Source organism: Rattus norvegicus, chromosome 6 (genome assembly GCF_036323735.1).
Source record: "Rattus norvegicus strain BN/NHsdMcwi chromosome 6, GRCr8, whole genome shotgun sequence".
NCBI classification, from domain to species: domain Eukaryota; kingdom Metazoa; phylum Chordata; class Mammalia; order Rodentia; family Muridae; genus Rattus; species Rattus norvegicus.
Genome location: NC_086024.1, coordinates 6,171,066 through 6,196,708, shown reverse-complemented (window position 1 = coordinate 6,196,708; position 25,643 = coordinate 6,171,066). Strand labels below are relative to the sequence as shown.

Genomic DNA, 25,643 nt, shown 5'->3' with positions numbered 1-25,643 from the left:
ACACTGTCTGGATCCCTCTCTTCTTCACATCTGAGTAATCACTAAGGCTTATTGATCCTGTGAGAACTTTGCTTTCATCCTTGTCCCTTCCTTTCCTTTCCTTTTATGCCTGCGGTGGAAACTAGGTCAACATTTCTGCCTGCTACAGGTGGATTATTGCAGGTTTTCTCATTACACACTGTCCTACCATGATTTACAACAAACCTACATTACTGACTGTACCTCCTAACATGTGCTATATATGTTAAGAAACTAAACTAATGCCATTTTCTACTGTCCTTAAAGTACAACTACTAGAGTTTCAACTGTGCCCTAGTTGTTTTGAAATGTGGTTTTATTGTTTGTTTTATTTGTTAGCTTTGAAATATGCAGCTTTATTCCAGATGGTCAGTAAACATTTGCTACTCAAAAAATTTTATGCCAACTGGACATGATGGTGCACATTTATATTCCCAGCATACAAAGGCTGAGGCAGGATTAACATTATGAATCTGAGGTCAGCTATCGCTACATAGTGAGAAACTGAGCATATACTGGACATGTGGACACTTCAGAGGTAGAGGGCAGGACTATCAGAAATGCAAGGTCATCCTCTGCCTTGTCACAATTTGGAGGCCAGCCTGGGATATACATGGGACTGTCTTTCAAAACAGAACAATAACAAGATGGGGGGGAGAGACCCCTTAAATTATGTCTGTATTTCACTATTGTTGGATATTATAATTTTTCCTTTTTTGTTATTGTCTTACTGAGTACCTACTTTTTAAATGACTTTGTTGTCCTGGTCCTTTTAATTTGAAGTCTTAAAGACTTTTTCAGTAACATTGTTTTTGTGTTTTGGTCTCTAGTTATGCCACAAAAAACAGCAATACTAGTGGCAGTTGATTATATGGAGAAATGTCATAATTTTTCATTGTTTGGTATGTGATTGTTTTGCTCATCTCATTTACAAGTTCCCACAAAGCCATGTGCCATGTTATACTTGTATGATTAGAGCCCTGAAGTTATCATAGGCATATATGCTCACTTAATTAACATTCACTGATTCTTTCCATATGTTTCTTGGCCACATACTATATGCTGACATTGCTACTTTCCCATAGTTTACATCATGATGGAGAACTTAATCTAACAGATGACTTGTTATGAATTGTGTTAAGTTCTGAAGTATTTTTACATTTTTATTGTTTTCCATTTTCTAGATTTTTGAAAGGAAACTAAGGCTTTTTACATAACAGAGAAAAGTGTATGAACTATAGGATGTATGAATAATAACTGTTCAAGACTTTTAAGACGTACTTTTTATACATTTTCTTTATAGTATTACTATGAATATCAATCATGAAGGTGTTTTGAAACTCACTAAAATGGAGAAGAAGTTCTTAAGGAAACAGAGTAAAGCCAGACATGTGTTGCTGAAACATGAAGGCATCCAGGCAGTCTCTTATCCCACTCAGGTGACCTTATATTGTTGTTATCATTTGAATGTCACTGTATCAATATGTTAATGCATATGGGTTTTTTGTCTCTTTTTCCATTAATTAATTTATTTACTTTATATTATAGTCACAGCTCTCCCCTTTTTGCACAGTACCATCATCACATCCCCCTTCCTCTCTTGGAAAAGGAGAGGCCCCACCATGTGTACCAACCCACTCAGGCACATCAAGTTGCAGTAGGACTATGTACCTCTGTCTAGTTCTCTGCCACCAAGGGCAGACAAGGCAAGATAGCTAGGGGAAGGGATCTAAGTACAGGCAACAGAGTCAGAGACAGCTCTGGCTCCAGTTTTTAAGAGATGCACATGAAGATCAAGGTTCACATCAGCTACCTATGTGTAGGGCCACATCTATCCCGTACATGGTGTTCAGTCTCGGGGAGTCCCCGTGTGCCTAGGGTAGTTGACTCTGTAGATCTTCTCGTGGTGATTTTGACTCTTAATCCTTTCCTTCACTCTTCCATAAGACTCCCCGAGTTCAACCTAATGTTAGGCCACGGATCCCTGAATCTGTTTCCATTAGCTGCTGGAGGAAGCCTATGTGCAGATAATTATAGTAGGCTTTTGTTTGCAAGCATAGCAGAGTATCATTTATAGGGTCAACAGTTAGCTTTCTACCATTGGTATTATGTTAATATTAAGTATAGCTCAAAGCTATAAATTGTTCAGTGATGTGTTGCGCCCATATTAAATATACATTGTGGCAAGATATTTCAGTTTTCCATTTATGTAGTAGCCCAGTCTTATGTGGTAGTTTGAATTCCTTTTGCTAATGGAAGTTGAACTACAGCAGTGGTTTTCAATCTGTGGCTCATAACCGTTGGAAAACAAACATTTCCGATGGTCTTAGGAACCCCTAACCATAAATTTATTTTCCTTGCTACTTAATTCATATAACTTTGGTATGGAACAGTGTCTCATTTCCTGATACCATCAGAAGTGTGTGTATTTTAGTGGTTGTGACCCACAGGTTGAGAACTACTGAGAACTACTGCAAACTGTGTGTTGCAGGTACATATTAGTAATAATATTGTATAGTTCTTTATAGTTGATAGAACAAATTCAACATTCATTATTATTTTTAGGTTTTTTTTAAAGTTTATGTGAGCTAGATGGGAAAACTATCTTGAGAGGTTAATTTCCTTTATTATAAATCAGTGTTGAATAGAAACTTGAAGGCAGATCTTTTATAGCCTAATATAATCTTTCTTCTTTTCTTCTCTTTCCTATGTTACAAAGTATTTAGATTATGTAATATAAAATATTTTCATTAGTCCTTATTTATAAAACCTTTCACTGTCTGCTGGCAGTAATTAAGTGAGATGATATGAACTACTGTAAGGTTTTTTTTTGGACTTTAAATTACAGCTCAATTTAACTCCTCACTTTTCTCCTTATTTGGATATGAGGATTAATTTTGACCTGGGCTTTATTTCTAGCTGGGCATAGTATAGCATTTCTAAATCTTTTGGACGCTCAGGAGTAAATCTACTTGTTTTTTATTTATTAATGAAATGACTAATGAGTTCTAAGTAGCCTCTGATCACTGGAGACACGAATGTATGATTGCATAAGTCAACTTAGCTATGCTTTTTTTCTGGGAAAGTAAGTTGAGTTGAGTACTATATTCATTACTCTTAATATAATGTACTTAATATAATATACTGAATATACTCTTAAGATAGGAGGATTCCCTCTTTCACTCCAAATCCCTTGACTAGAGCTTAGTAGTCTTCGAGGTGACAGAAAGTAATCTTGCAACTTACAAAGGAGAGAAAATTACTTAAAATTTGATTGAATTATTTTTGACTGAATTAATTTCCTTGAGCAGAAATCTTTTCATGTTTTATGAACCTGGAATTAATCTTTTGATTCAATTTCTTTGCTTTATCTTTTTGGTAAACATGGCATAATGGTTATATTCATAGAAGACTAACAGCAATAGTATTTAAACCTAGCTCCTTAGTCACTCACTGAACTGTTGGTGAGAGTTCCCTGTTCTATACTGTGGGGCTTATATTCTACAAATAAGTTTACTCTGTTTTAAAGATTATGCTGAATGTGATTAAATGGGTAAAGGAATGTAAGACATTGATTCTCTGGCAAAAAGTATCAAGATGACTGCTGGCTGCATGCTTCTCTCTATATTCTTTCCTTTTATTTTGCTAAAATTTGGATTTCTGAACAATAGGAATTTATGTTTTAACTTATTTCTAGTTGTGAAGAAATGAATATATCAACAATACAAGTATTTAGAAATAAATGTTTATAGCATAGGAATACTTTCCCCCCAAATGTTTAGTAAGTTTACTTGTGTACTAAATTTACTTGTGTACTTTGTATGAAGCTAACAGACCAAATAACACTTTTTATATACAAAGAAATAAACTATTTTTAATACTCTATTCTAAAATAATGCAATTTCATTTTACTTTCAAATAAATAGGTTATATCTATTATATATCCTTTGCTTATTACTTTTTTTTTTTTTTTAAGAGCCTGGTTATTGCCAATGGTGGTCTGGGTAATGCTGTGAGTAGGAAACAACTGCTTTTGACTTTAGAGAAGTGTGGACCTGTGGAAGCCCTCCTCATGCCACCTAATAAGCCATATGCATTTGTCATATTCCAAACTATTGAAGAATCCAAGAAAGCCTATTCTATTCTCAATGGAAAAGAAATCATTGATGATTTGGGGCAGAAGATCTTTCTGTACTTGAATTTTGTTGAAAAAGGTACCTTGAAGTTAGCTTCTTTCAACTTACTTTTTTTGTGTGAATTTTCTTCTTGCAGAGTTTCTCTCAATTATTCTTTGTGTTTGGGAGGTGTGTGCTGATGTGCATGATCATAGTGTGCCTGTGGAGGTCAAAGGTTAATGTGGGAAAAGAAGAGCTCTTACTCACTGCTAGTGAGAATATGGACAACAACTTGAAGTGGAATTTCCATATGATCCACTTTTTCTGCTCCTGGGTATATACCCAAAAGTTTTAATGTTTACTTTTCTGCTAGAATGTTGAACATTCAGAGATTTTTAGTTGTTTCTATTTCTTATTTTGAGGCTTGTCCGCTTTATTCATTTGCCTATGAACAACGACAACAACAACAAAAAACTACCAACAAAAACTTCCCTTTGAATTTCTTTCTTTTGCATATAGAAAAGCTGATTTTTGGACATTGATCTTGTACTCTGTTATTTGTTGAATGTGTTTATTGGGTCTAAGTATTTTGTGGTGGAGTGTTTGTAAACACAAATATAGATAACTTGACGTCTTTCTTGGGGTATACCTCTTTTATTTCTTCTTTCTGTTCAAGCTAAGATTTCAAGCACTGTATTGAATCAGAGTAGAGAGAAGATACCATTGTATTATTACTGTCCGATATTTAGAGGAAATAATTCTCTGTATATAGGTTTGCTGGATATATAGCCTTTATTATGCTGGGGTATAGTACTTTCTAGTTTCAGCAAATCTTTTATCATGAAGAGGTATCATAAAGCCTTCTACATTGTATGAAATGATCATCTGGTTTCTGTTCTCCTTTTGTACTGTCTTATACCTGACTTTTTTTTATAATAATGTATACAATAAGTATTATGAAAACTTTATCCTTCACTGGTGTTTAGGAAGGGATTCAATTATCTATATACAAAGAAAAGACTTGGGTAGCATTCGTTGCTGAAGAGAGCATAACATGCAGTGTGACTGATTTGATCTTTTTTTTTTGCATTTTGTGGGGACCATTTAACATTCTTACTTCTGAAATGACAATTAAGAGCCTTTCATACTATGCTTCTGGGGCAGAATTCTTGGTATAGGGGAGTACAGGTTTTGCATGAAACTATTATTTTATTTTTCTGTAGCACAATGGAAAAAATTGGGACTTCAAGCCTTACCTCCAGGCCTTTTGGTGGTAGAAGAAATTATTTCTTCTGAGGAGGAGAAAATGCTTTTGGAAAGTGTTAATTGGACAGAAGATACAGGTAATCAGCATTGTAAGTAAAAATCTATGGTCCATAAATTAGATTTCTGTAAAGTATCCTGTTTCTGCTCTTGCTTTTGTTATACACTATAGGTTTACTGACATTCTACTATTTCCTCAAGATCACTGGAAACAGCTTGGACTTAGTAATAGGCAAGCTACACTGAGAATGATTAAGCAGAGTGTTATGTATAACATTTGTAAAAGCAACCAGTTCTAAATTCCAGTCTTTTATAAAGCCTAGAGGAATAGCTTTTATCAGCTCTTCCACTGTTCTTTTTTTTCTTTTATTTAATTGCATTTTTAATTTACATTTTAAATGTTATCTGATTTCCTGGTTTCCCCACCAGAAACCCGCAACCTCCACCCCTGCTTCTATGCCAGTGGTCCCTCACCCACCTATCACTCTATCACACCTCCTCACTCTAACATTCCCTTACACTGGGGCATGAGCCTTGTCAGGACCAGGGGCCTCTCCTCCCATTGATGCCCTGCAAGGCCATCCATATTCATATAGAAAATATACCATATATGTATATGTATTCATATAGGGCTGGAGAGATGGCTCAGTGGTTAAGAGCTGACTGCTGCTTCCAGAGGTCCTGAGTTCAATCCCAGCAACCACATGGTGGCTCACGGCCATCTGTAATGGGATCTGATGTGGTACATTTTCTATATCCTTTCTTCTGTTGAAGGGCATCTGGGTTCTTTCTGGCAATAATAATTAAGGCTGCTATGAACATAGTAGAGCAGGTGTCCTTGTTATATGTTAGAGCATCTTTTGGGTATATGCCCAGGAGTGGTATAGCTGGGTCCTCAGGTAGTGCAGTGTTCAATTTAATGAGGAACCTCCAGACTGATTTCCAGAATGGTTGTACCAACTTGCAATCCCACCAACAATGGAGGAGTGTTCCTCTTTCTCCACATCCTCGCCAGCATCTGTCACCTGAGATTTTGATCTTAGCCATTCTGAGAAGTGAGGTGGAATTTCAGGGTTGTTTTGACTTGCATTTCCCTGATGAGTAAGGATGTTGAATATGTCTTTAGGTGCTTCTCTGCCATTCAATATTCCTCAGCTGACAATTCTTTGTTTAGCTCTGTATCCCATTTCTTAAAATGGTTATTTGATTCTCTGGAGTCTAACTTCTTGAGTTCTTTGTATATATTGGGTATTATCCCTCTATAAGATGTAGGATCATTAAAGATCTTTTCCAAATCTGTTGGTTGCTGTTTTGTCCTAATGACAGAGTCCTTTGCCTTATAGAAAATTTGCAATTTTATGAGATCTGATTTGTTGATTCTTGATCTTAGAGCATACGCCATTGGTATTCTGTTCAGGAAAATTTCTCCAATGCCCATTTATTCCAGGATCTTGCCCACTTTTTCTTCTGAGTATATCTGGTTTGATGTGGAGGTCCTTGATCCACTTGGACTTGAGCTTTTTACAGGGTGATAAGAATGGATCGCTTTGCATTCTTCTACATGGTGACCTCTAGTTGAACCAGCACCATTTGTTGAAAATGCTATTTTTTTTTTCCCATTGTATGCTTTTAGCTCCTTTGTCAAAGATCAAGTGACCATATGTGTGTAGGTTCATTCTTGGGTCTTCAATATTATTTTCATTTATCTACTTGCCTGTCTAGCAGTACCATACAGTTTTTATCACAGCTTGAGGTCAGAGATGGTGATTCCCCCAAAAGTTCTTTTATTGTTTTATCCTGGGTTTTTGTTATTCCAAATGAATTTGCAAATTGCTCTTTCTAACTCTGTGAAGAATTGGCTTGGGATTTTGATGGGGTAATCTGTAGATTGCTTTGGGCAAGATGGCCATTTTTACAAAATTAATCCTGCCAATCCATGAGCATGGGAGATCTTTCCATCTTCGGAGTTCTTCTTTGATTTCTTTCTTCAGAGACTTGAAGTTCTTATCATACAGAACTTTCACTGGCTTGGTTAGAGTCACCTCAAGATATTTTATATTATTTGTAATTTTTGTGTAGGGTATCATTTCCCTAATTTCATTGTCAACCTGTATCCTTTGAGTAGAGAAAGGCTACTGATTTGTTTGAGTTAATTTTATGTCCAGCCACTTTGCTAAAGTTGTTTATCAAGTTTAGGAGTTCTCTGGTGGAGTTTTGGAGGTCACTTAAATACACTATCCTATCATTTGCAAATAGTGATAGCTTGACTTCTTTTCCAATTCGTATGCCGTTGACCTCTTTTTGTTGTTTAATTGCCCTGGCTAAGACTTCAAGTACTAAATTGAATAGGTAGGCAAAGAGTGGGCAGACTTGTCTAGTCCCTGATTTTAGTGGGATTGCTTCAAGTTTCTCTCCATTTAGTTTGATGTTGGCTATTGGTTTGCTGTATTTTGCTTTTACTATGTTTAGGTATGAGCTTGATTTCCTGGTCTTTCCAAGACATTTATCATGAAGAGATGTTGAATTTTGTCAAATGCTTTTTCAGTATCTAATGAAATGAATATGTGTCTTTTCCCTTTGAGGTTGTTTATATAGTGGATTATATTGATGGATTTCTGTATATTGAATCATCCCTGCATCCCTGGGATGAACCCTACTTGATCATGATGGTTGATTGTTTAGATATGTTCTTGGATTGGGTTTGTAAGAATCTTCTTGAGTACTTTGGCATTGATATTCATAAGGCAAATTAGTCTGAAGTTCTCTTTCTTTTTTGGGTCTTTGTGTGGTTTAGGTATAAGTGTAATTGTGGCTTCATAGAAGGAATTGGGTAGTGTTCCTTCTGTTTCTATTTGTGAAATAGTTTGGAGAGTATTGGTATTAGGTCCCTATGAAGGTCTGATAGAATTCAGCAGTAAACACATCTGGTCCTGGGCTTTTTTTGATTGGGAATCTTTAAATGACTGCTTCTATTTCTTTAGGAATTATGGGACTGTTTAGATGGTTTATCTGATCCTGATTTAACTTTGGTACCTGATTTCTGTCTAGAAAATTGTTCATTTCATTCAGATTTTCCAGTCTTGTTGAGTATAGGCTTTTGTAGTAGTATCTGATGATGTTTTGACTTTCCTCAATCTCTGTTTTTATGTCTCCTTTTTCACTTCTGATTTGTTAATTTGGATGCTGTCTCTATGCCCTCTGGTTAGTCTGGCTAAGGGCTTATCTATCTTGTTGATTTTTTTCAAAGAATCAGCTCTGGGTTTTATTGATTCTTTCTGTATTTTTTTATTTTTACTTGGTTGATTTCAGCCCTTAGTTTGATTATTTCTTGCCATCTACTCCTCTTGGATGTATTTGCTTCTTTTTGTTCTAAAGGTGTGCTGTTAAGCTGCTAGTGTATGCTCTCTCCAGTTTCATTTTGGAGGTACCCAGAGCTAAGGGTTTTCTTCTTAGCACTGCTTTTATTGTGTCCCGTAAGTTTGGGTATGTTGTGCCTTCATTTTCATTATATTCTAAAAAGTCTTTAATTTCTGTCTTTACTTCTTCCTTGACCAAGTCATCATTGAGTAGATCTTTGTTCAGCTTCCATGTGTATATGGCCTTTCTGTCGTTTTTTTGTTGTAATTGAAGACCAGTCTTAGTCCATGGTGATCAGATAGGATACATGGGATTATATCTATCATCTTGTATTTGTTGAGGCCTGTTTTGATCGATTATATGTTCAGTTTTGGAGAAGGTACCATGAGGTACTGAGAAGAAGGTATATTCTTTTGTTTTAGGATCAAATGTTCTATAAATATCTGTTAAATCCACTTGGTTAATTCACTGTGTCTCTGTTTAGTTTCTGTTTCCATGATCTGTCCATTGATGTGAATGTGGTGTTGAAGTCACACACTATTATTATGTGAGGTGCAATGTGTGCTTTGAGTTTGAGTAAAGTTTATTTTTTGAATCCAGGTGCCCTTGCAATTGGAGTATACTTATTCAGAATTGAGAGTTCATCTTGGTGGATTTTTACCTTTGATAGGTATGAAGTGTCCTGCCTTATCTTTTTTGATAACTTTTGGTTTTAAATCAATTTTATTTGATTAGAATGGCTATTCCAGCTTGTTTCTTCTGCCATTTGCTTGGAAATTTTTTTTACATTCCTTTTACTCTTGAATAAGTGTCTGTCTTTGTCACTAAAGAGTGTTTTCTATATGCAGTTAAATTCTGGGTCCTTTTTATGTGTTCAGTCTGTTAGTCTTTGTCTTGTTATAGGGGAGTTGAGTCCACTTACGTTGAGAGATATTAGGAACCATTGATTGTTGTTTCCTATTATTTTTGCTGTTAGTGGTGGAATTATGCTTGTGTGTCTCTCCTTTTGGTTTTGTTGCAAGGATATTACTTTCTAGCTTTTTCTAGGTGTTGTTTCCCTACTTGTGTTGGAGTTTTCCATCTATTATCCTTTGTAGGGCTGGATTTGTGGAAAGATATTATGTAAATTTGGTTTTGTCGTCGAATATCTTGGTTTCTCCATCTATATTGAGAGTTTTGCTGGATATAGTGGCCTGTGCTGTCATTTGTGTTCTCTTAGGGTCTCTATGACATCTGCCCAGGATCTTCTAGCTTCCATATTCTCTGTTGAGAAGTCTTGTGTAATTCTGATACGTCTCCCTTCATATGTTACTTGACCTTTTTCCCTTACTGCTTTTAATATTCTTTCTTTGTTTTGTATATTTGGTGTTTTGACTATTATGTGACAGGAAGAATTTCTTTTCTGATCCAATGTGTTTGGAGTTCTGTAGGCTTCTTTCTTGTAAGTTGATTGCTATCTCTTTCTTTAGATTAAGTAAGTTTTCTTCCAAAATTTTGTTGAAGATATTTACTGGCCCTATAAGTTGGGAATCTTCATTTTCTTCTATACCTATTACTTTTAGGTTTTGTCTTCTCATTGTGTCCTTGAATTCCTGGATGTTTTGGGTTAGGGACTTTTTGCTTTTTGCAATTCCTTTGATGGTTGTATCAATGTTTTCTATGGTATCTTCTGCCCCTGAGATTCTTTCTTCTATCTCTTGTATTCTGTTGGTGATGCTTGCATCTGTGACTCCTAATCTCTTTCCTAGGTTTTTTATCTCCAGGGTTTTCTCCCTTTGTGATTTCTTTATTGTTTCTATTTCCATTTTTATAACCTGATGGTTTTGTTCAATACCTTCACCTGTTTTGTTGTGTTTTCCTGTAAATCTTTAAGGGATTTTAGTGTTTCCTTTTCTACATATTTTCCTGTATTTCTTTAAGGGAGATATTTATGTCATTCTTAAAGTCCTCTAACATCATCATGAGATTTGATTTTAAATCAGAATTTTGCTTTTCCAATCTGTTTTGGTATCCTGGACTTGATGTGGTGGGAGAACTGGGTTCTGAAGATGCCAAGTGGCCTTGGTGTCTGTTGCTTATGGTCTTTTACTTGCTTCTCATCATATGGTTATCTCTGGTGTTAGCTGGTCTTGCTGTCTTTGACAGTGGCTTGATCCTCCTGTAAATCTGTTTCTCAACACTCCTGGGAGTCCAGCTCTGTCATGACTGGATCAGAGCACTGTGGGATCATGGCAGAAAACTGTGGCACAGGGTCAAATCTGGGTGTATACAGAAACCTGAAGGATCCTGTCCCAGACTACTCCTCAGCTCTTTGGTCAGAGGGCTCCAGGTGGGTCCCTTGAAGCAGAAGTGGTGCTCTCACCCATGCTCCTAACAGTCATTGCAGATCAGTTCTCTCCCAGCAGTATCCAGGCCCAGAGGGCTGTGGTACAGGGTCTATGCCAGCCTCAGACCCCTTCTACTGTTTGAAATCTTCTATGGTCATTGTCTTAGACCAACAGGTTGTTCTTAGTGACAAGTTCTTGAGGATATTGGCCAGGGTATCAGAAATAATAGGCCATAACATTCAGGTCAGCAGTTTTTACAGAAGTATGTTTTATGATAAACAAGTTTATTAAAAAGTAATGCATCTTATATATATACAGTTTATAGGGGGAAATGGAACAAAGCTAGGAGAAAGTTAATCAACAAATGTTGTACAAAAGGACACAGGGTATTTAATATGTGCCACAGTCCAAGTAAGTATTCAGTGTCCCTGGGACTGATAACTACTATCAGTTATCAAAGGAGAATAGTCAGGTTCCTAGAAACTGAAACCTTGACTCTTTTTTTTTTCTTTTCTTTTCTTTTCTTTTCTTTTCTCTTCTTTTTTTACGGAGCTGGGGACCGAACCCAGGGTCTTGCGCTCGCTAGGCAAGCGCTCTACCACTGAGCTAAATCCCCAACCCCGAAACCTTGACTCTTTAAAGGCCCTGGCCCAGTCCTCAGACTGGACCATGCCAGGTCTGCCATAGAGCAAGGATACAGAGTAAGTGTTCCTTTTCTCCTTTTATCATGGCCTCGGAGAAAGCCATAGACTGGTCTGGCTCCCAACAGCTCCTTTCTGCCCTGAGGAATCCTCTAAGTTCTCAGTAGTACAGGATATCCCATAAGTATAAAGCTGCTATGAGAGCTGCTCTGCCTCTTTCCAGATCATTAGCAATCCTATGAGTGGCAGTATATATACACACTTCTGTCCCATTAATAGGTAAAACTCTTGTTTTTAACACAACAAAACAAAATGGCTCATGCTATTCAAATAATTTAGTAACTAACAGAAATTGCTATTACCTATGGCTCCTTATAATGTTAAGTGAAATATGAAAAGTTGCTGTTATTTTTTATCAAAGAGTTTATTTATTTTTTATACAGTTCAAAGGTCCTTAAAACACAGAAGAGTAAAACATTTTGGTTATGAATTTCACTATGAGAACAACACTGTGGATAAAGATAAGCCCTTACCTGGGGGTAAGTACATATTAATACACAGTTATTGCCGCTTTGGAAAGAAAGATGTGATATATTAGAAGTTTATTTTAGTTGAGGTTCATGTCATCTACTGGTGAACTTTTGAGATAACTGGTTAAATTTAGGGCATTTTAATTTTTTAAGTGGCCTGGTTTTTAGATATTCTTAAAAATTGTCTATATAAATTGATTATCTAAATTATACTGGCAGTAATCATGTATTAGACCTCATTTTATTTATTTGTTTATTTATTTATCTATTTGTGTGTGTGTGTGTGTGTGTGTGTCTGTGTGTATGTGTGTGTGTGTTTGTACAAGTATCTTTGAGAAGGGACAGTCTTCAGTACTGTTCTTCTGAAGCTGTTCAACCTATTTTGAGACAGGTATCACTGGCCTTGAACTCACCAAGCAGACCAGTGTGGTTGGCCAGTGAACCTTAGTGATCTGCCTGTTTCTGCCTAGATTTTACAGGGTTATGTTACCCTGCCCAGCTTTTTCTCTGTGTTATCTAATAGTTCCTTTGTGGGTTGAATCATTTCTCCAATCCTACATATATTTTTTATGATCTTCATCATATTTGAGTCTTTCAAACATGGTAAAATCACATTTATGGCCTCATAAAAGTTTCACTTGGAAACATGATTTTTTTAAATAGTAAAAATTTAAAATCTTTGAGGTAAATGGAATATTTAAAAAACTTTACAAAGTATTCAATTTAATTTCTAACATAACAGGTTAAGCCTCCCTAATCTGAAAATCCAAAATTCAAATTTCTCCAAAATATAAAGGTGTTTGAGAGCTGACATGATGCTACCAGTAGAAAGTCTCCATAATTAAACTCATGTGATGAATCTGTCAAGACACATGAAAAATAAGACATAAAATTACTTTCAGTCTGAGGTGTAAGTTATATATGAAATATTATTAAATGTGGATAAGAGCAATGCAATGTAATGAAGTTTTATTATTTTAAAAGTATCATCATTATTATTAGTAAAATTACTATTGTGCTTTTCACTTGATGGAATCTATGGTGTAATAATTTTAATGGAGTCTTACAGTCTGTTTAACTCATTTTGCCTGTGGATTTATCATTTTTATTTGTTTTGACTCCAACACTAAAAACTTTGGTCACTATCATTGTATTACTGTCTTTTTATTCTTGGTTAAACATGTAGATATTTAAGTGTGTTTTGCTTCTTTTGGTTACTGACTTTAGGTCTTCCTGAGATTTGCAGTAGCATTTTGGAGAAGTTGTTGAAAGAAGGTTATATTAAACATAAGCCAGACCAGTTGACCATAAATCAGTATGAGCCTGGGCATGGTAGGTGTTTCTTTTTAAAAACTTTTTTTTCCTTTTTAGATCATTTATTTTCTTTTATGTGGGTGAGTTTTTTTTTTAACCTGTATTCACATCTGTGAGTCCCATGTGTCCTTAGTGCCCTTAGAGATCAGAAGAGAGCATCAAGTACTGTGGAACTGGAGTTATAGACAGTGTGAGCTGCTGTGTAGATCATCCGATACAACAGCTAGTGCTCTTTTTATTTTTTTTCAGTAATTTTTTCTTTTTTTACTTTATATCCCTATTGCAGTGTCCCCTCTCCTCTCCTTCCAGTCCTACCCTTAGACATTGCCCTTATCCCCTTCTCTTGTCCTCAGAGAAAGAGAAGGCCCTGCTTAGGTATAACCCAATGCTGGGACCCATAGCCCCAGCAGGACTAAGCACATCCTGCTGAGGCCCAACCAGGCAGTCCAGGTGTCTCTAGTCTCAGTTGCTTCTTCTTTAAAATGCTAATTGTGTATTATAGAATGAAAAAGTTTATAAAAATTTTTAAGATCAAAAATTAAAATTCAGTAATTTTTGTTTTACTTCAAACTCACTTTTAGGCTGCTCTGCTCGTATTTGTTGTCTGTATTGCTGCTAATTGCTGTTGCAGTCTGTACCTCCATCCCTCGAGGAGCCTCCATTATAAAACATAATTGAATAAGCATATATTAATGATTTTGGTTTTTGCTTGTTTTTGTTTTTCTGTCAACATGTTAAAGATAGAGTTGGTAGCTTGGGGAAAAAAATGTCAAGTAGAAGAAACTTGTAATCCACAGAAAAGAAGAAGGCTAACTGGGTGCATGATCTCTCTCATTTTCTGTTTTAAAATTTGGAAGACAGCTCTAGGAGTATAGTGCCAGTGAAAGGTATAGATAGGTTTCCTGCATTTTTATCTGTTATTTTTAGTAGTTAAATAATATTTTTGGGAGGGGTGTTTATTATTATTTTTATTTTTTTTATTGTGGTGCTGAGCATTAAACTTTGATCTAATATCAGCTAGTCATAGGCCTTGTGACTGAGCTCCATTGCCACCCCTTAAGGCTGCGTCTTATTGTTTAGCTAGATTGATTCAGACTTGAGCTGCTTTTGTTCCATCTCCCCCAGTGTCAGCATTGCAGGTGTGTGCTGCCATGCACATACTGTAAGTATTTCAACTGCATATATTCCTGTCTATAATCCTTTAAGAGGACGTATATATTTTCTTTGTACTGTTTCTTTGTGTTGCAGTTCCCTTAACAAGGGCTGCTCATTTACCAGAAGTTGTGCCTTAATTATTGATACACTTAGTCCTTACATATATCCTCTGCTCTCCAAGTCCTTGACAATCCCAGTGCTTAAAGGAAGAGAGAGAAAAAGATAGAGGGATAGAGATAGAGAGACAGAGATAAAGAGGGACAGAGAGAGGGAGAGAGAGAGAAATAGAGACAGAGAGAGACAGAGGAAGAGACAGAGAAAGAGACAGACAGAGTCAGAGAGAGAGACAGAGACAGAGACAGAGAGATAGAGAGAGGCAGGGAGAGAGAGACAGAGAGACACTAATATTTGTCTACCACATTGTCCTTTTATGCTGTGAATGGTCCTATTTAAAAAGTGATTCTTGAACGTGGATTTTATAGTCAAGACTCAGTGTCATTAATGTTGAGATATTTTGTTTCAGATTTAGTTTAAATTTGTTGAGTCATATTTATTATGTTTCCCTTTAACAAAATTATAGTAACTTTTTCTCCATCTTTTTTAAATTGGGTACTTCTTATTTACATTTCAATGGTTATTACCTTTCCTGGTTTCCAGGCCAACATCCCCCTAACTCCAACCCCTCCCCTTCTATATGGGTGTTCCCCTTCCCATCCTCCCCCTATTATTGCCATCCCCCAATAATCCTGTTCACTGGTGGTTCAGTCTTGGCAGGACCAAGGGCTTCCCCTTCCACTGGTGCCCTTACTAGGCTATTCATTGCTACCTGTGAGGTTGGAGCCCAGCGTCAGTCTATGTATAGTCTTTGGGTAGTGGCTTAGTCCCTGGAAGCTCTGATTGGTTGGCATTGTTGTTCATATCGGGTCTCAAGCCCCTTCAAGCACTTTCAGTCCTTTCTCTGAATCCTTCAACGGGAGTCCTGTTCTCAGTTCAGTGGTTTGCTGCTGACATTCGCCTATATATTTGCTGTATGCTGGCTCTGTCTCTCTGGAGAGATCTACATCCGGTTCCTGTCAGCCTGCACTTCTTTGCTTCATCCATCTTATCTACTTTGGTGGCTGTATATGTATGGGTCACATGTGGGGCAGGCCCTGAATGGGTGTTCTTTCAGTCTCTGTTCTAAACCTTGCCTCCCTATCCCATCCCATCCCACGGGTATTCTTGTTACCCTTTTAAAGAAGGAGTGAAGCATCCGCATTTTGGTCAGCCTTCTTGAGTTTCATGTGTTTTGTGCATTTAGGGTAATTCGAGCATTTGGGCTAATATCCAGGTATCAGACGAGATCGGGCGTGTTCAGGGTGGTATGGCCGTAGACAATATCCAGGTATCAATGAGTGCATACCATGTGTGTTTTTCTGTGATTGGGTTACCTCACTCAGGATGATATTTTCCAGTTCCATCCATTTGCCTATGAATTCCATAAAGTCATTGTTTTTGATAGCTGAGTAGTATTCCATTGTGCAGATGTACCACATTTTCTGTATCCATTCCTCTGTTGAAGGGCATCTGGGTTCTTTCCAGCTTCTGGCTATTATAAATAAGGCTGCTATGAACATAGTGGAGCATGTGTCTTTGTTACATATTGGGGCATCTTTTGGGTATATGCCCAAGAGAGGTATAGCTGGGTCCTCAGGAAGTTCAATGTCCAATTTTCTGAGGAACCTCCAGACTGATTTCCAGAATGGTTGTACCAGTCTGCAATCCCACCAACAATGGAGGAGTGTTCCTCTTTCTCCACATCCTCCTCGCCAGCATTTGTTGTCACCTGAGATTTTGATCTTAGCCATTCTGACTAGTGTGAGGTGGAATCTCAGGGTTGTTTTGATTTGCATTTCCCTTATGACTAAAGATATTGAACATTTCTTTAGGTTCCTCTCAGCCATTCGACATTCCTCAGCTGTGAATTCTTTGTTTAGCTCTGAACTCCATTTTTTAAAATAGGGTTATTTGTCTCCCTGCACTCTAACTTCATGAGTTCTTTGTATATTTTGGATATGAGCCCTCTATCTGTTGTAGGAATTGTAAAGATCTTTTCCCAATCTGTTGGTTGCCATTTTGTCTTAACAACAGTGTCCTTTGCCTTACAGAAGCTTTGTACTTTTATCAATGTCTTTTTTTTTTCTTTTTTTTCTTTTTTTTCTTTTTTTCGGAGCTGGGGACCGAACCCAGGACCTTGTGCTTGCTAGGCAAGTGCTCTACCACTGAGCTAAATCCCCAACCCCAGCTTTGTAGTTTTATGAGAGCCCATTTGTCGATTCTTGATCTTAGAGCATAAGCCATTGTTGTTTTGTTCAGGAAGTTTTCTCCAGTGCGCATGTGTTCAAGATGCTTCCCCACTTTTTCTTCTATTAGTTTAAGTGTATCTGGTTTGATGTGGAGGTCCTTGATCCACTTGGACTTAACTTTGTACAAGGTGATAAGAATGGATTGATCTGCATTCTTCTACATGCTGACCTCCAGTTGAACCAGCACCATTTGCTGAAAATGCTATCTTTTTTCCATTGGATGGTTTTGGCTCCTTTGTCAAAAAACAAGTGCCCATAGGTGTGTGGGTTCCTTTCTGGGTCTTCAATTCTATTCCACTGGTCTATCTGCCTTTCTCTGTACCAATACCGTGCAGTTTTTATCACCGTTGTTCTGTAATACTGCTTGAGTTCAGGGATAGTGATTCACTTGGAAGTCCTTTTAGTGTTGAGGATAGTTTTACCTATCCTGGATTTTTTGTTATTCCAGATGAATTTGCAAGTTGTTCTGTATAACTCTATGAAGAATTGGATTGGAATTTTGATGGGGATTGCATTGACTCTGTAGCTTGCTTTTAGTAAAATGGCCATTTTTACTATATTAATCCTGTCAATCCATAAGCATGGGAGATCTTTCCATCTTCTGAGGTCTTCTTCAATTTCTTTCTTCAGTGTCTTGAAGTTCTTATCATACAGATCTTTCACTTGCTTGGTTAAGGTCACACTGAGGTATTTTATATTATTTGGGACTATTATGAAGGGTGTCATTTCCCTAATTTCTTTCTCGGCTTGTTTCTCTTTTGTGTAGAGGAAGGCTACTGATTTATTTGAGTTAATTTTATACCCAGCCATTTTGCTGAAGGTGTTTATCAGGTTTAATAGTTCTCTGGTGGAACTTTTGGGATCACTTAAGTATACAATCATATCGTCTGCAAATAGTGATATTTTGACTTCATCCTTTCCAATCTGTATCCCTTTGATCTCCTTTGGTTGTCTGATTGCTCTGGCTAGAACTTCAAGAACTATATTGAATAGGTAGGGAGAGAGTGGGCAGCCTTGTCTAGTCCCTGATTTTAGTGGGATTGCTTCGAGTTTCTCTCCATTTAGTTTAATGTTAGCTACTGGTTTGCTGTATATGGCTTTTACTATGTTTAGGTATGGGCCTTGAATTCCTATTCTTTCCAGGACTTTTATCATGAAGGGGTGTTGAATTTTGTCAAATGCTTTCTCAGTATTTAATGAAATGATCATGTGGTTTTTACATTTCAGTTTGTTTATGTAGTGGATTATGTTGATGGTTTTCCGTATATTAAACCATCCCTGCATCCCTTGAATGAAACCTACTTGATCATGATGAATGATTGTTTTGATGTGCTCTTGGATTTGGTTTGGAAGCATTTTATTTAGTATCTTCGCGTCGATATTCATAAGGGAAATTGGTCTGAAGTTCTCTTTGTTGTGTCTTTGTGTGGTTTAGGTATAAGAGTAATTGTGGCTTCGTAGAAGGAATTCGGTAGTGTTCCATCTGTGTCAATTTTGTGGAATAGTTTGGATAATATTGGTATGAGGTCTTCTATGAAGGTTTGATAGAATTCTGGACTAAACCCGTCTGGACCTGGGCTCTTTTTGGTTGGGAGACCTTTAATGACTGCTTCTATTTCCTTAGGAGTTATGGGGTTATTTAACTGGTTTATCTGTTCCTGATTTAACTTCGGTACCTGGTATCTGTCTAGGAAATTGTCCATTTCCTGAAGATTTTCAAGTTTTGTTGAATATAGGTTTTTTATAGTAAGAGCTGATGATTTTTTGAATTTCCTCTGAATCTGTAGTTATGTCTCCCTTTTCATTTCTGATTTTGTTAATTTGGACGCACTCTCTGTGTCCTCTCGTTAGTCTGGCTAAGGGTTTATCTATCTTGTTGATTTTCTCAAAGAACCAACTTTGGGTTCTGTTCATTCTTTGTATAGTCCGTTTTGTTTCTACTGTGTTGATTTCAGCTCTGAATTTGATTATTTCTTGCCTTCTACTCCTCCTGGGTGTGTTTGCTTCTTTTTGTTCTAGAGCTTTTAGGTGTGCTGTCAAGCTGCTGATATATGCTCTCTCCCGTTTCTTTCTACAGGCACTCAGAGCTATGAGTTTTCCTCTTAGCACAGCTTTCATTGTGTCCCACAAGTTTGGGTATGTTGTACCTTCATTTTCATTAAATTCTAAGAAGTCTTTAATTTCTTTATTTCTTCCTTGTCCAGGTTATCATTGAGTAGAGCATTGTTCAATTTCCATGTATATGTGGCATTTTTCCCTTATTGTTATTGAAGAGCAGCTTTAGCCCGTGGTGGTCTGATAGGACGCATGGGATTATTTCTATCTTTCTGTACCGGTTGAGGCCTGTTTTATGACCAATTATATGGTCAATTTTGGAGAAAGTACCATGAGGTGGTGAGAAGAAGGTATATCCTTTGGTTTTAGGATAGAATGTTCTATAAATATCTGTTAAGTCCATTTGGTTCATGACTTCTTTTAGTCTGTCTATGTCTCTGTTTAATTTCTCTTTCCATGATCTGTTCATTGATGAGAGTGGGGTGTTGAAATCTCCTACTATTATTGTGTGAGGTGCAATGTGTGTTTTGAGCTTTAGTAAGGTTTCTTTTACGTATGTAGGTGCCCTTGTATTTGGGGCATAGATATTTAGGATTGAGAGTTCATCTTGGTTGACTTTTCCTTTGATGAATATGAAGTGTCCTTCCTTATCTTTTTTGATGACTTTTGGCTGAAAATTGATTTTGTTTGATATTAGAATGGCTTCTCCAGCTTGCTTTTTCAGACAATTTGCTTGGAAAATTGTTTCCCAGCCTTTTACTCTGAGGTAGTGTCTGTTTTTGTCTCTGAGGTGTGTTTCCTGTTGAAAACAAAATGTTGGGTCCTCATTTGCATATCCAGTTTGTTAATCTGTGTCTTTTTGTTGGGGGAATTGAGTCGATAGATATTGAGAGATGTTATGGAGTAGTGATTGTTGCTTCTTTGTTTTGTTGCAAAACGATTAGTTTCTTGCTTTTTCTAGGGTGTATCTTGCGTCCTTATGTTGGGTTTTGCCATTTATTATCCTTTGTAGCGCTGGATTTGTACAAAGATATTGTGTAAATTTGGTTTTGTCATGGAATATCTTGGTTTCTCCATCTATGTTAATTGAGAGTTTTGCTGGCTACAGTAACCTGGGCTGGCATTTGTGTACTCTTAGGGTCTGTATGACATCTGTCCAGGATCTTCTGGCTTTCATAGTCTCTGGTGAGAAGTCTGGTGTAATTCTGACAGGTCTGCCTTTATATGTTACTTGACCTTTTTCCCTTACTGCTTTTAATATTTTTTCTTTTTTTTATGTGTTTTTTGTTTTGACTATTATGTGACAGGAGGAGTTTCTTTTCTTGTCCAATCTATTTGTTCTGTAGGTTTCTTGTATGTTTATGATCATTTCTTTCTTTAGACTAGTTCTATGATTTTCTCAAAGATATTTACTGGTTCTTTGATTTGGGAGTCTTCACTCTCTTCTATACCTATTATCTGTAGGTTTGATCTTCTCATTCTGTCCTAGATTTCCTGTGTGTTTTGGGCTAGTAGCTTTTTCCGTTTTACATTATCTTTGACAGTTGTGTTGATGATTTCTATGGAATCTTCTGCTGCTGAAATTCTCTCTACTATCTCTTGTATTCTATCTCTTCTATCTCTCGAAATTCTGTTGGTGATGCTTGTATGTACAGCTCCTTGTCTCTTCCTTTGGTTTTCTATATCTAGGGTTGTCTCCCTTTGAGCTTTCTTCATTGCTTCTATTTCCATTTTTAATTCTTTCACCTGTTTGATTGTGTTTTCCTGTAATTTTTTCAGGGATTTTTGTGTTTCCTCTCTATAGGCTTCCGCTTGTTTATTTGTGTTTTCCTGCCTTTCTCTAAGGGAGTTCTTTATGTCTTTCTTGAAGTCCTCCATCATCATGATCAAATGTGATTTTAAATCTAGATCTTTCTTTTCTGGTTGTTTGGATATTCAGTGTTTGCTTTGGTGGGAAAATTGGGCTCCAATGATGCCATGTAGTCTTGGTTTCTGTTGCTTGGGTTTCTGCACTTGCCTCTAGCCATCAGGTTTTCTCTGGTGTTTCCTTGTTCTACTATTTCTGACAGTGGTTCGACTGTCCTATAGGCCTGTGTGTCAGGAGTGCTGTAGACCTGTTTTCCTCTTTTTTTTTTCAGCCAGTTATGGAAACAGAGTGTTCTGCTTTCAGGCATGTAGTCATTCCTGTCTACTGGTCTTCAGCTGTTCCTGTGGGCCTGTGTCCTGAGTCCACCAGGCAGGTCACTTGGAGCAGAAAAGTTGGTCTTACGTCTGGTCTCGGCCCTCATGTCGCTCCTCGGAGCTGGGTTTCAGCTCTCCATGAGGGCAGCAACCAGAAGTGCCTGCCCTGCCTTTTCTCGGATCCCTGTGCACAAGGAGCCCAGGGGGTCCAGATGGCATTAGGTGTTTTCCTCTAGAATCAGAAATGTGGGTAGAGAGTAGTCTCCTCTGGCTTCCCAGGTGTGTCTGCTCCTCTGAAGGTCTCCCACAGGATTTGGGAGCAGAGAGCTGTTTGACCGGGTCCCTTCAGATCAGGGTGCAGTCTGGACCTCAGCGTTCCTGCAGCTTGAGTGGCCCTATCTTCCTGTTCCCAGAGGCCCTATACAGTTTCCTCTTGGGCCAGGGATATGGGCAAGGGTGGGCAGTACTGGCGGTCTCTGTGCACTGCCGTCTCAGGAGTGCCCACCTGTCTCGGTGATGTGCTCTCTCTTCCACGGGGTTTGGGAGCAGGGATATAGTGACTTTTTAAGAATCAAACAACTTTTTCACTGTACTTACCTGTGTCTAGATGTGCCCAGTCTAAATCTGCATCAGACAATAAAGTGATATCATGTTTTCTGTCTCAGGAATTCCTGCCCATATTGACTCGCATTCTGCTTTTGAACATGAGATTGTTTCCCTCAGTTTGGGGTCAGCGGTAAGTGCATTGTGAAGGTTTTGTTTTGTTTTGTTTTGTTTTGTTTATCAGCATTTAGTATATTTTTACCTTGCATATTTTCTCGCCTTCACCCTTGTGGGAGTATAATATAATTGTGGAAAATAAATTAATTTTTTTAAAAAATAGAATAGGCATTATTAGCACTTGAATTAGTTCTAGAGTAGGAAGTTTTTACATCCTCTCTTTTTAAATGTCTTAAGATTTATCTTATAGTTCATTAGATACTATTAAAAAATCTATACATTTATGTATACATTTTGCATTAACAGGTGAAATCCAGAATTTCTCTAGTGCAGTTTGGCCACCTTTTGACCTGTCTTTGCATCCTTGCCACCTGGTGGCAAAAGATAATAGCTGCAGGAAGTAGGATAATGATAGAACTAAAGTTCACATACCTGGGAATTCTATTATTTATTCCTGCTTTTTAGGCTTGGTCTCTTTGTCTTTGAGCTCCTGCTGTTGACCAGAGTGGCCTTGAACTTACAAAGACCTATCTGCCTTTGCTTCCTGATGAACATTGGAATAAAGGGATGTCATGTGCCACCACATCTACTCACATGGTGGATCTTTTACTTAAGTACCTTGAGTCAGACCTTTTAGAGACTTAAGCAGACGATCATTTCTGCCCTTCTAGGTAAAAGAGAGGCCCATATTATTCAGTGCTTAGTTTCTGTAGTTGGACTTTGCTTGAGCTGCTAACCATGTAGAACCATGATTTAAACTGGTGAATGTAAGCCACTCAAGGTACAGTATGAATGACTGCTCTGACAGCTGGTTCAGCTCCTTGGGACATGTAACTTGTCAGTCAGCCCCCAACCCCATAGTACTACAATGGCCTTAGTGCCCATTTGCAGCTCCTGGAGATACAGGCAGCCAATCTATGCCTTACACAAAAAGAACACAAGATCTGGCCACAAAATCTGATCAATCCCTGGGTTTTTCCCATTATCAGGACACAGAATACCACCTCCCTTCCACCACCCCCAGTCCCTGAACTTTCCCTAAGGTCAGGCCACAGAATATCAGCAGTACCTAAGCATACCCTAAAATCAGTTTACAGAATCCCAGCAATCCCAGGCCTCCCTGGAAAGATCTCCCAAAATTTACAAACCCTATATAAAATCTGCCTCCAGCTCAGTTCTTTGCTGCTTCCTTCCTGAGCAGAGGTAATCACTGTTCTGTGTCTTTCTCAATATCTTGTGTGAAGTTTGTTGTGGGTTATGAGTTTGTGGTATTCTTAACCTCTCAATTGCTAGGATACCCTTCCCCTTAGGACTATAACACAGTATTAGCAACAAGTTACACACGAGATTTCAGACAGAAATAAAAGAAAAGAAATCCAGAATAATTCTTGAAATAATAAGATCTTATCTAACTAGAGGTTGCTTGAAAATCTGATGTCTCCTGGAGGCAAATACTTTTTTTTTTTTATTAACTTGAGTATTTCTTATATACATTTCGAGTGTTATTCCCTTTCCCGGTTTCCGGGCCAACATCCCCCTAATCCCTCCCCCTCCCCTTCCTTATGGGTGTTCCCCTCCCAACCCTCCCCCCATTGCCGCCCTCCCCCCACCAGTCTAGTTCACTGGGGGTTCAGTCTTAGCAGGACCCAGGGCTTCCCCTTCCACTGGTGCTCTTACTAGGATATGCATTGCTACCTATGAGGTCAGAGTCCAGGGTCAGTCAATGTATAGTCTTTAGGTAGTGGCTTAGTCCCTGGAAGCTCTGGTTGCTTGGCATTGTTGTACTTTTGGGGTCTCGAGCCCCTTCAAGCTCTTCCAGTTCTTTCTCTGATTCCTTCAACGGAGGTCCTATTCTCAGTTCAGTGGTTTGCTGCTGGCATTCGCCTCTGTATTTGCTGTATTCTGGCTGTGTCTGTCAGGAGAGATCTACATCCGGCTCCTATTGGCCTGCACTTCTTTGCTTCATCCATCTTGTCTAATTGGGTGGCTGTATATGTATGGGCCACATGTGGGGCAGGCTCTGAATGGGTGTTCTTTCTGTGTCTGTTTTAATCTTAGGCAAATACTTTTTATCTGTCCTCCTTTGTTCTGTTTTTCTTCTTTTGTCTCTTCCCCTATGTAAATACAGTTCCTATATAAATAAGTTATAGCTTAAGCACTTTGGGTTCTTAACCTTTGCTGTATTCTTGTGATTTTCTTGATGCTCTAGTTGAAGAACCAATAAGGTTTATTGGATAAAGTAAAACCATCTTATTTACATATATGATTCATTTTATCTTTTTATTGGATTTTTTAAAATTTACATTTCAAATGTTATCTCCTTTCCTGCTTTCCCATCTATAAATTCCCTTACATGAAGGTGTTCCCCCACATAGCCCCACCCACCCTTTCCTTCCTCCCCATCCTGACATTCCTCTACACTGGGGGATCCAGCCTTGTCAGGACCAAGGGCTTCTTCTTCCATTGGTGCCCAACAAGGTCATTCTCTGCTACATATGCAACTGGAGCCATGGATCTGTCCATGTATACTCTTTCAGTAGTGGTTGAGTCCCTCGGAGCTCTGATATTGTTGTTCTTATGGGTTTCCAAGCCCCTTAGCTCCTTCAGTCCTTTCTCTAACTCCTCCAGTGGGGACCCCGTTCGCAGTTCAATGGTTTGGTGCTAGCATTTGCCTCTGTATTTGTCATGTTCTAGCAGAGCCCCTCAGGAGGCAGCTATGTCAAACTCCTGTCAGCATGCACTTCTTGGCATCAGCAATATTGTCTGTATTTGGTGGTTGTATGTATATGGGCTAGATCTCCAGGAGGGGCAGGCTCTGAATGGCCATTCCTTCAGTCTCTGCTTCAAACTTTGTCTCCATGTCTCCTCCTGTGCATATTTTTTGTCCCCCCCCCCCTTTAAGAAGGACTGAAGCATCTTGACTATGGTCGTGCTTCTTCTTGAGCTTCATGTGGTCTGAAGATTATATCTTGGGTAATCCAAGCTTTTCGGCTAATATCCACTTACAAATAAGTGCATACCATGTGTGTTTTCTTGTGATTAGGTTGCCTCACACAGAAAGATATTTTCTTTTTTTTTTATTATTAACTTGAGTATTTCTTATATACATTTCGAGTGTTATTCCCTTTCCCGGTTTCCGGGCAAAAATCCCCCTCCACCCTACCCCCTCCCCTTCCTTATGGGTATTCCCCTCCCAACCCTCCCCCCATTGCCGCCCTCCCCCCAACAGTCTAGTTCACTGGGGGTTCAGTCTTAGCAGGACCCAGGGCTTCCCCTTCCACTGGTGCTCTTACTAGGATATTCACTGCTACCTATGAGGTCAGAGTCCAGGGTCAGTCCATGTATAGTCTTTAGGTAGTGGCTTAGTCCCTGGAAGCTCTGGTTGCTTGGCATTGTTGTACATATGGGGTCTCGAGCCCCTTCAAGCTCTTCCAGTTCTTTCTCTGATTCCTTCATCGGGGGTTCTATTCTCAGTTCAGTGGTTTGCTGCTGGCATTCGCCTCTGTATTTGCTGTATTCTGGCTGTGTCTCTCAGGAGCGATCTATATCCGGCTCCTGTCGGTCTGCACTTCTTTGCTTCATCCATCTTGTCTAATTGGGTGGCTGTATATGTATGGGCCAC

General features: G+C 38.2%; 1 protein-coding gene across 11 annotated transcripts in view; it reads left to right on the top strand.

The window, feature by feature from the left end:
- Positions 1 to 25,643, top strand: part of Alkbh8 (alkB homolog 8, tRNA methyltransferase) — a 76,825-nt gene that overhangs the window by 1,518 nt on the left and 49,664 nt on the right. For 7 of the 11 annotated variants that reach the window (XM_063262234.1, XM_063262232.1, XM_063262233.1 and 4 more), the window contains 6 exons: positions 1,322 to 1,457; positions 3,995 to 4,232; positions 5,357 to 5,488; positions 12,165 to 12,260; positions 13,479 to 13,583; positions 21,967 to 22,037. In XM_063262234.1, the coding sequence (XP_063118304.1) occupies positions 1,329 to 1,457; positions 3,995 to 4,232; positions 5,357 to 5,488; positions 12,165 to 12,260; positions 13,479 to 13,583; positions 21,967 to 22,037 (771 nt within the window). In that variant the 5' untranslated portion in view covers positions 1,322 to 1,328. Of the gene's footprint in view, positions 1 to 1,321; positions 1,458 to 3,994; positions 4,233 to 5,356; positions 5,489 to 12,164; positions 12,261 to 13,478; positions 13,584 to 21,966; positions 22,038 to 25,643 lie in introns of those variants that run through there. The other 4 variants (XM_063262237.1, NM_001191909.1, XM_063262240.1 and 1 more) reach the window with 4 other exon arrangements.